This window comes from Olea europaea, chromosome 10 (assembly GCF_002742605.1).
Source record: "Olea europaea var. sylvestris chromosome 10, O_europaea_v1, whole genome shotgun sequence".
NCBI classification, from domain to species: Eukaryota; Viridiplantae; Streptophyta; class Magnoliopsida; order Lamiales; family Oleaceae; genus Olea; species Olea europaea.
This window is the reverse complement of record NC_036246.1, coordinates 43,456,182-43,467,665: the sequence shown is the minus strand read 5'-3', so window position 1 is coordinate 43,467,665 and position 11,484 is coordinate 43,456,182. Positions and strand designations below refer to the sequence as shown.

Here is an 11,484-nt window from a genome sequence, read left to right as displayed (position 1 = left end):
TTGTATCCTGAATACCCATCCATGAAAGAATACATGACGTGTCCGGCAGTTGAGTCTACTAAAGAATCTACCGTGGGCATTGGATACTCATCTTTGGGTGTGGCTATGTTTAAATTCCTAAAGTCTATGCACACCCTTAGTTTACCATTCTTTTTTAGTACTGGCACGATATTGGATAACCATTCGACATACCTGACTGTTCTAATAAAGCCTGCTTTTAATAATCGATCTATCTCTTTCTTAATTTTAGGGAGTACATTAGGAGCAAAACGTCTGGGAGGTTGCCTATGAGGTTTAAAATTAGGCTTAGTTGGTAATCTATGTTCCACCAAGTCTCTATCTAAATCAGGCATTTGTTCATATTCCCAAGCAAAACAATCTTTATACTCCTTTAACAAAGCGATTAATTTATCACTAACCTCTTGATCGAGCATCTGGCTGATGAATGTTGGATGGTCTTCTCCTTCATTGCCAATATTTACTTTAATCAGAGGTTCTTGTGCTTGAACGTATCCAGGCTTGATGATCCGCATTACTTCATCGTCCAGCTCCCTTGTAAGCACTTCCTCTTCTAAACAATCCACCTTGTTGACTTCTCGGCCAATACTTTGTTCCAATTCGAAAACCACTAATTTGTCTTTCAACGCTTTCAGGGCTGCCTCTTCTTTCGTCTTGTCCTTGCATTCTTTATTGAAAGCCATTAATTTGGCTTTGAAGGCCTGAATATCGGCCATTTGCTCTTGTTGCTTCGAACTCATTCAGGACTCCTTGATTATTCTTTTGCCAATTACTGGCTCTTCTAGGGCCACCATATTTTGCCTCATCTGACTGAACATTTCAGTGAGTGCGTCTACTGAAAATGGCTCTTCACTCTGCGCGACAATCTAAGTTTCTTCCCCATCTTGGACTACCCTGACAGGTCCATAGTTTCCTTCGTACACGAACCTTTCCACTGAGTTTGCTTCTGCAACAAAAGGCCTATGATCGGCCTGTACCACCTCTGCTTCACCCTTGTTATTCCAAAAAATCAGGCATTGATGGAGCGATGAGGTATACAGCGACTTCCGTGTATCCAATCTCTTCCTAGTAACACATTGTAACTAGTAGGACCATCTATTACAAAGAAGACTGTGGTCCTAGTAGTTGTACCTATAGTTATGTCAAATGGCATAACTCTCTTAGCTGTAGTTGCTCCTCCATTGAAATTTGTAAGTATGACTTCTGTTGGAATCATATCCCCTTCTATTTTTGCAAATTTCCTCATCATCCTAGATGGAATGGTGTTTATAGCTGCTCCATTATCGACAAGCACTTTTGCCACAGGTATGCCGTTAACTAGAGTTTTAATGTACAACGGCCTCAAATGTTTAGTCAATTTCATGGCTGACCGTTTAAAAATAACCTTTTCGGCAGCCTCTATTTCTACTTCCTGCTTGTCCTCTGTTGAGTTATCCTTTTGTGATAAGTCAACATGCAGCATATCGCACTAAACCTCTATCTCCTGAATTCCTTTTTTATTATTTTCTGATGCTTCCTCTTCAGTTACCCAACCTGTAGGAGGAGGCATTATTCTTGGAGGCGATCCATACTTTTCAGAACGAGGCACTCTCTTCTTCCTTTTGGGCGTCCCGTACAGCACGTAAAAATCGAAAGAACTCCCAGATGGTTCTCCCAATAAGTCTACTTCACGAACTCCCTCTCGATGTAGTTGCTTCAACAGAGTATTATGTGATACTCCTCTTCTTCTCGTTTCTGCTTCCAGATCAATTTCCTCTTCAATGTCTGTCATACCGTCATCTTCCTCACCATTGTAGGCCTCTCTAGAAGTCTGACCTTCTTCATATTCCAGCACGCATGCTTCTCCTTCGTTATCCTCTCTTTCTTCTTCTTCTTTCTTTTTATTCTTGAACTCATTGGCTAGTAAATAGTTAGTAGCCACAACAGGAGGTAACGTACCGAACTGAATAGTAAGGGGCTGATCTGGATCTTCTCCATCCTTTTTGTCTCGCTTAAACTTCGATCTCCAAGAAGAAGTTTTTGGCAATTCTTTCATTGATTCATCTGTACCGGTCTCTTTACTATCTTTGAGAACATTTTGATTGGCTACCTTGAGTAGTTTAAGCACCTTAGGACGTGGCACTCCCCATTGTTGCCTCATCATTCATCCATAATTTCGTTGGAAACACCTTTGTTGGGTTCTAGTCATCTCGTCGAAGGGTATTGCCCTTCCTGCATTATACTGGAACGAATGCCATACATTTAGTCGGCGAGATTGCGGCCTGAATGTTCTCCCATTATCTACTGGCCTGAACTGCCTCTCAAACGACGGTCCCTTGTAGAACGATGTACTTCGCCCTTTACCAGGCTGAGCGTTTGGGAGGAGAGTAGGGCGACGGGGATGCTGCCATATCCTTGATTTCTCCGTATTCCCACTTACTTCTCTTTTACATCTTGCACACAAAACGTCTTCATCCTTCTTTGGCTCCTTCCCTTTAATACGCTTAAAGACACTGGGATGTGGTCTAGGGTCTTCTTCTCCATCATCTATAACCAATTTGAATTTTGGCAACTTGTTTTTGAAACCAGACGTCACCGTATTCACTCCAAGTGGTTGTGGAAAAGGATTTTCATCCACTGCCATTTTCTTCTTATCATCGAACGTAATTCGTCCTAATTCAATGGCATCCTCTAACATATGGCGAAAAAACCAAGCAATTGTTAGTCAAATGTGACCATGCATTATGCCACTTGCAATATTTTTTACCCTTTATTTGTTCAGGGTTTGGCAATTTATGCTTATCGCTCAATTTTATCTGCTTATCCTTATATAATTTATCAAATATAGGGTCAACTTTGGTTACATCGAACATGAACGTCCTAGCTTTTACGTTTTCATCTTTCATAGGCTCATCCTTACCCGATGGTCTAGACTTAGCCATTATAGGACAAGTATACGTGTCTCCTTTGACTAATTCGGCCAAACACATTTCAGTCTGATCGTATGACTCAGTATTGATGGTATGAATATCAAAATTTGGGTCTCTATAATAAGTCCCCTTGCTAGAATTTTTTATCTGCTCTTTTTCTCTTATCAATCGTTCATACCTAATCACGTTTGCGCTCAATTGGAAAGGGTCAGGAAATTCCTTATCTTGGAATTTCTTTTTTAAATCAAAGCTCAAACAACCTTGAGCGATTTTGACAAACTCTTTTTCGGGCAGAGGTACAAAACATTTACTTCTTGCTGTCTTGAACTTTTGGAGGAAACCTTCTGCCCATTCGTTTGGCATTTGACGTAGGTTCACCAAATCGGCCAAAGTAACTTCAGACTCAGTCTTATAAAACTGAGCGTGGAATAATTGTTCCAATTGTTGTCATGTTTGAACAGAATTCGCTGGCAAATTGATGAACCAGGAGAAAGCTACTCCTGTTAATGAACTAGGGAAAAACCTCATTTTATGATAATCAATTACGTCACCACTTTGCAGTATGAATCGTCCTATGTGTTCTAGAGTAGACACCTCCCCTAAACCGGTAAACAGTGAGAATTCTGGCACTTTATACCTTCTAGGCCATGGATATGCTTGGTCTATCCAATCAGGATATGGCTTTGTGTAAGTCGGCCTAATGACAGGACGTACCCCAAAAGCCATTTGGTCCTATACGATTTCCATAATCTGATTCCTCAACATGACGTTGGGGTCATATGGAATCCCTACAGGTTGGTTGACCGATTGATTTGCTTGAGGCCTGATATTTGGTCCTTGATTAGGAATAAAGTTACCATGATTTGGGCCATTGTTACCATTAACCTGAACATTTATTCCCTCATTGACACGTGGGGTATTCTGCCTGTTATTTAGGGCACTATCTCTTACATTTGGATTACCCCCCAAGTTAGGCGTACCACTACCATTATTCTGATTTGGCATTACACCATCCCCATGGTTTGAAGTAGAGGGACCGAAATGTGGTTCTAGCCCTTGACTTGGATTTAGGATTGGGGGATTATGTCCCACAATTGTCCTAGTTTGAAAATGGTTTGCAAGAGGCATAACTGGTTGATAAATTTGGCCTACTAACTTATTCATTATTTCATTCAAAGTGTTCAGTTGTTTGGACATGTTGTCATAATATGCATTCCCATTCTGGGTAAATCTTTCCATATTATGAATATTTCGAAGATTTACCTGTTCAACGACATCTTGTGTGAGTTCTCCAAGTAGTGCACGCATAGTTCGAGGACTCAACTCCGCTATTAATTCGTAACGACTGTTACTGCTCTGATTCTGTCCATCTGTTCGTGGAGAGCTATGCTGCTCCTCATATCGCTCAATCACAGACTGGACTCCTCCCTGACTTGCTGCTTCCTTATCGGATCTCTGAGGCATATTGTTTCACCTTTTGTATCTTCAACACCAAACACCACTGTTCCACTGGGCATGCCAAATTGTTTAGCACGATTTAGTCGCTAACAATTAAAAATGGATCAGACGATTGTGTAAGGGATAAATCTCTTGAGACAAAATCCCAAAAATGAGTGTTTTTATTGGCAATGACTTTACAATTGGAAAATAAAAACAGAATGCCTCCAAGGGGCGCAAGCACACGAGTTACTGAAAAAAAAATGTTTAAATCTAAACTAAGAAATTGAAAGTTACATATTCTCTGTTTGAAAGTGTTTGATTCGGGGTCATTTGCTCTATGTCTTTTCTTCCTTTTATACTCTCAAGATGATTTCTTCGTGATCAACTGCTTAAAAACTGTTTGATCGCTCTATAACCGCCCACTTTCCTTGTAGTGGCCAACTTGTCATGGAACTGCCTTCTCTAACCGCTGCCATTACTTTTGTCGTTCAACCGTCTTCAATTGAATTCCTTGAATCGTGGAACGTGATAGGACTACCTAATAACTGCTTCATTAACTGCACTTTTGGGTAACCATAACTTCTTATGTTTGTTAAGATGCTGGGCGACTCGAATGTTTAGACGAGAGCAGAGTCACAGCTCTGGGCGACTGTATGGTAATTCATTCGCTCAAATTTTGGGTGACTTGCAACCTTGGGCGACGGTATTTCCGCATTCATGGGCTTCCTTATTTGGGCCTTTATCCTGCATTGCCTGATTGGGTCGTTCTTTGGGCTATTTAATTTTGTGGATCTTCTAATTGGGTTTCATTCCTTGAGCTATTCAATTTGGGCTAAACTTTTTGTGTGTTAACAACTCCAAATTGGAGAACACATAAAAGCATGAATTATACCATATTGGAATAAAAATGCAAAAATATGTAAGAGAATCGGCTTCTTTCTCTAATTTAAAAATAAAATCAATTAAATATTAATGAAAATCGAATCGAATTAATCATTTCCATCTAATTTCATTTCATTTTGATTCGTGTAATTCAAAAAGAAGAGTCTCGTCCCAATATTTAATAATGACATTCAACTTTACAAGCACATGTAAAAGTTTTGTTATTGCGTTGTGGTATGTTTGGCCTTTTTCATTAATAGAATCTAGTCTACCAAAAATTTTTGCTAGAAAATGCATAGATTTCTTCCGTTTTAGTGCTATATACCTAAATTTCCCTCTTAATAATGGGCCTGCCCATACCTTTAATTACCATCTTTCCGGTCCATTACAATGTACTTAATCCCTTGCATTAGTGTAGGTAAAATTCTATCAGATTCCGCCTCGCATACCCTAATATGATTATTTTGAATGAATTGAAAAGAAAAGAAAAAAAACTTTAATTCCTTCAAATTTCTTAAAAGCACATAATATCAAAGTTTTATATTGACCCGAAAATAAAAAAGTTTAAAAGTCAAGGTTCAACATGGGATTGAACCAGTATATATATATTACAAGAAAAAATAGAAAATATTATCTACAAGTCATTTTCCATGACTTTCTTACTCGATGATGTAAGAGAGCTAGACATGTTTAGTATAACACACTAGACAATTCTAGCCGGGATAAAAGAAAAACTCGCGTATCACATGTAGACAAATAGTTACTCATTTTCTTCTTTCTTTTCAAATTGTGAATATGAGATTGTCCAGTGAAATTGCTTAAATTTGGTGAGATTTGGTCAGATTCATCCAATGTTTAGTACTACCATCCAAATTCGACCAACTTATAACATTAAAAATTGTGCTGGAATAAGAAATTCAATTCCTAATCCATATTCAAGAAGAAAGTTTTCAACAAATAAATATTCAAATATATCTCGTTATCTAAGAAAATTCCTAATTTATTTTCTGAGAACTGTACAAAATTACGAGCAATACCATAAAATAAAAATATGAAAAGCCTTTAAAGGAAGCCATACACATATAGTTTTCCAATCTCTTTCTTGCATATCCCAGTTCAAGATTCTCAAACCTCTAGTCAGGATACTTGCAACCACATTTGAGAATCTGCCAGTGGTCGATTAAATACTTTTATTTTTTCCTATATAGGTCAAGAAAGTCAAAATTAAACCTTGACCAGAGATCAAGAAAATAAAAAGTAAGGAGTTCTTTCTCAACCAGCGGGCGAAAATCTTGATTAGAGGTAGCTGTGGAGAGAGAGAGAGACAGGAAAAACAAAACACAAAAACTAAGGGCTAAGAGGCCAGGTTTAAAAGTATACATATGGCCTTTCTCCAATGTCCAAACAAGGAATTAGCCTCATACACACTGTTTATGCCTTTACGATACCAATTACACTAAAAAAGATGATACACGAGTCCACTTCCACTTTTCACCCCCGTGTCTGTGTTGATTTGTAAAGAACAACTGTCACATATTTGGAATGGAACCGAGTAGTCGAACCGAGTGCAACGACAGATGGGTTGCTCGCATTGTTCTGCATGTATAGATGGTCCAGCACCCCGGGTTGAGGTTTTGAAAGAGGAGGTGGAATCTCCATGTGAGGCGATGGAGCGTTGAGCAAAGTATACTCCAGATGTGGAGGAACCATTGGAGGATCCTTCTCATAGTGCTCAGGGCCGGGGTACGAGTTGTTGTAGCTGGAATCTGGGGATTCAGGCGATTCAAAACTGGCAATGCTCTTGGTGACGTCTGGGACATAATCCTGCAGCAAAAATCAGTGAAACTCCAACAAGCTTAATTATTCGTATGCATGGAGAATTTGAAGAAAATGTAACTCAGTGGATTACAGATATAGCAGGGATATGTGGGAAAATGCATAAGGGGGTTTGATCTACCAATTCTGATAAGATTCAAGAACAGTGCGAGGACCAAAACAAGAAGAAATACAGAACGAATAAGCAGATATTGAGTTGGTTAATATCAGAATCTCTTGATGAAAAATTGTGAAAAAAGTAAATGGTTTAGTAACACGTGGATGGTTGCTAAATTGACTAGGAACTGCGGTTTTCCCCAATTGGCAAAGATAAAATAATCAACAGCATTTAATTTGAATGTTAGCACAAGTAGGCAAATTCGCCTTTTTTCGAGTAAAATTCTCCTTATTTCTAGAAATGTCTCGTATCTTCGACTTCTAGCTCAGTTACCAGTAAAGAGACACGTGGCAATGGTTGCCTTCATATTCTTGCACCAAAATGCAAATGAAAATCATTACCATACGGTTAAAAAGAAAATGTTTTTGGGATTGAACCACAATCAAAGGCAAGAAGTTCATGCTTCAATCAACTTGTTAAATTATTTGTATACAGACTGAAGGTCGAAGTAGAGAAGATAAAAAAATTCAAGGGATACAGAGAGCAATTGTCCAAGAAGAGATAGATGGCAATGAATTTGACCATAAAAAATAAAGGTTACTACTTCTTATTACTTTCGAACTTGTATGGAAAAGAATAAGTAAACGAAGCTACTGGAGATTAAAGAAAGAAATGGACGAGTTCGTGCATAGATAAGCAATACTGATGAGGACAAAATTCAGAGGAGAAGATCATATGTACCTTCACATCTAAAATGTTGCAAGCATTGCCTGATCCATCCAGCTCCCACGGGATGTCAGGGGCATACCTCCACTGTCTATCAACAATGAACCTGTATTGATAAACTCCTGCAGGAATTTTTCTCATAACAACGAACTCCTCCCTTGTTCGCCTCATGCGCTGTTGGGAATCTACTTATACATGCACAGCGGAATTTAAAATATATTTCGATTCTCATCCAATAGATCTCATTGTGTTTGGTTAGGAATTGTGATAGGATTGTACCTTTTCCAGATCTGCAATCCTTTAGCTTTTCTTTTCGTTCCACAACTTTGATTCGCCACCACAGCTGTCCAATTGTCCAGCCTCCAACGGTGATCCACACAGAGAATTTGATTGCAGCCTCTAGGGTTTTCTCTTGTGCTAGCAAGAATAATGAAAACCTTAATGGACCTCAAACCCTAGTTATGTATTTATATAAACCCAAATAGGCTCGGCCCGGTCCGGCCCAATAATTAATTAATCCAATTAATTAAACCCGGTCCGTGAATTAATTAATCCAATTAATTAATTCGAAAATATAAATAACAAATCCAATTAATTAATTTATCCAACGATTGTTAAATTAATCAATTGGCAATTTGCAATCTTCCAATTCTCTTTTGTGTGTGACCCATTAGGTTCCCGACCACGATGCCTAACGACGTGAAATATTATTTTGATCTAATCAAAATTGATAAATTAAAACACTCTTTTAATTTATCGTCAATTCACATTCGCCGTCCCTGATTGACATCTAGCAATGTGTCAGGGCAATACATGTGACGGGAAATGTCACGTGGTATGACAAAACCAAATTCGTTCGTTTACCGTGAAACTATAATCCCTTCGTCAATATGATCCGATCAATTACGAGATATGGAATTGTGTCAATCTCGATCATCGATCATATCTTTCACTCTACTATTAAGTCAATATAAATCGAAAACTCCTTTTCGACTTATGAGTACACCTTGGCCAAGGATTTCATCATTGACTTAATTGAATGAAATGCAGATCATAATCTCCTACTATCTAAGAGTGACGAATCCTTTATTGATCAATCACAACCTTCATACGATTCTTGACGTACCCGAACGATGTCGTATTAGCGGCCCTTTTCAGAGCAACATCCAACACCGCCAAAGTATGACTGTCCTCATATAAGGTACCATGACGACCTCAAGTCAAAGGACCAATTTCACTACCGAACGTTAGAGATTAACCACCGACACTCAGATAGTTATCCATGTGGAATCTCTCGACGGGTCTCCAATGTTTTGTTCTATAACAAACATCCACGTGTTCATTTAAGTGTCACCACACTTTAACTTGTGAGATCAGCCACTTACTTCACAAGTAAGAAATGCCACACGTGATGGTCTATCCGTAATAACGATATCCGTATCTCGTTATTACTTACGACCACGGATGATTTAAGATTCAATCAGATGTAATTTGTATCTCACAATCACAACTCCTTGTGATTAATAAATTACAAATATTTGAATCTACGGACTCTATTATTTATTTAATTGTCTATTAATTAAATAATAGATCTGCCATTTAATTGCATTAATTATATATAAAAGTATTTATGTCCAAAGTCGATTGGACCTAGGGTATAATACAATCACAACTCCTCATGCGCTTCCTGAGGAAAAAGATTACAGCATATAAAATCTCCCATTAAATCGAGTTCGACTACGTAAATCCTTCTTCACCCTTCTATAATGTTCATTTCTTGATCAACTGGGATATCTATAGCAACTAATGTTAGGCCGATGTAGAGCGTGATCCAACCACCATAGCTGAAAGTTTTCCTCATAATATGTGAGGCTAATATCAGAAGCAAAAAATTGAATGGTTAAGATAGAACAATAACTCTTGCCTTTTTCTCCAATTATCCCATGATCCCACCACATAAACTTCCCTGCCACCATGAGTCCATGTGATGATTGTTGGAATTCCAGGCTCATCATGCATTTCTTCTTCATACATTGAGGTAGTGTTCATCCATGAAGGGCCGGCAATGTTCATCTCTGCAGCTCTTTGAAAAGGGTTCTGAAGTACAAAAGAGCAATGAAAATTCACTACTCTAGCACTACTCTCTTAAAGCAAGCAAAGAGACATAACCACCCGGACTTGAATACTTTTATAGGAACAACGTTACAAACTAGTGACGTGCATGAGGTAATATTTTTGGTAGCGGTGCGATAAATGCCAAGTTGGTGATGTATAAAAGTCAGAAGTTCCGTTTTGAAAGAAACTCTTACCGCAAAATGCATACGAAGACAAAGTTTCTGATTCGACCTAGCCTTTAAAAATTTTACGCCAAATTAAATGCTAGCGACGATTAAGCAGTGTACAACTTTTGTCACGATATTCATGTTTGGGTCCAATAATTAAACTTAAGAAGGATAACCACTTAATTTACCTTCTAAATTATGGTTTTCGACCCACTAAATAATCTACCATTTATAAGAGATCTTTAGCATTAAAGTCCTACAAAAGCCCATTGATTTCGCTGAAAAATATCAGAAAAAATGGCATTGGCAGAAAGCATTATCTTTGATCCAGCATGAATTCAAAATCAAAGCTATAGCCCACTTCAGACCATCTAGCAAATGTTAGAAATAGTTTCTCTACCAAGGGGTTAGAAAACGAATTACAAATGTAGATTGAAAGAAAATTAGAAGATGAAGAATATATAACAAATGTAGGAAAGCTCAAACACGATATGAAATCGTTGTCCTCAAACGAATTTTGCCCCCACTACAAAAGATTATGGTGCTTAAAGGGTCATCCGGAAAAAGGTTTGAAGTATTGATCAAGCCTTGTAGAGATTCAAACACTAAGCACTTGTTTGATTCTCTAAGAATTCAAGAACACAATGGAAAAGGAATATGAAAGAAGATGGTTTTTTTTTTCTTTCTTCTCTCTTGTTTGATCTTATAAACATGTAATTTATAAGTATTTTTTCATACTATTTTGATGATCAAAAACCACCTATTTATAGCCATGCAACATAGCTTCACGAAGTGGTGCCAAAATTAAGTGAAAAGCTGCAAAAAAAACCACCCAAATCGACTCCAACGGTCACTAAACTTGTACCATGTGACCGCATGGTGTAAATCCATGCAGTCGCATGGTTAGTTAGAATCGAGGCCATTTGGCCTCGGTTGGTAGCCATGCGACGGTCGCATGGTTTTGAACAACCATCACAATCCTCAACTAATTCAAAAACAACAATGTTCCATCTTCGAATTATACGATACTCATGCATAAGGATTAGATATCTTTCGATTTGAATCTAACCATAGTGTAATTCAAACAAAGAAGTCGAAATTCAAGGTAGCATGAAGCTTTGAACCAAGTTTTTGGCCTCGGTTCTAACTAACCATGCGACGGTCGCATGGTTTTGAACAACCATCACAATCTCCAACTTGTTCAAAAACAACAATGTTCCATATTCGAATTATACGATACTCATGCATAAGGATTAGATATCTTTCGATTTGAATCTAACCATAGTGTAATTCA

At 38.1% G+C, this 11,484-nt stretch overlaps 1 protein-coding gene across 1 annotated transcript in view; it reads right to left on the bottom strand.

Moving 5' to 3' along the window:
* Positions 1 to 6,514: 6,514 nt before the first annotated feature.
* The window catches only part of LOC111400709 (SNF1-related protein kinase regulatory subunit beta-2-like), a 15,031-nt gene continuing 10,061 nt past the window's right edge, over positions 6,515 to 11,484 (bottom strand). Inside the window, exons 3-7 of the mRNA XM_023028100.1 lie at positions 9,833 to 10,005; positions 9,666 to 9,752; positions 9,573 to 9,595; positions 7,924 to 8,093; positions 6,515 to 7,073 (exon numbers count right to left, since the gene is read on the bottom strand). Of these exons, the coding sequence (XP_022883868.1) occupies positions 6,741 to 7,073; positions 7,924 to 8,093; positions 9,573 to 9,595; positions 9,666 to 9,752; positions 9,833 to 10,005 (786 nt within the window). The 3' untranslated portion in view covers positions 6,515 to 6,740. The remainder of the gene's footprint in view (positions 7,074 to 7,923; positions 8,094 to 9,572; positions 9,596 to 9,665; positions 9,753 to 9,832; positions 10,006 to 11,484) is intronic.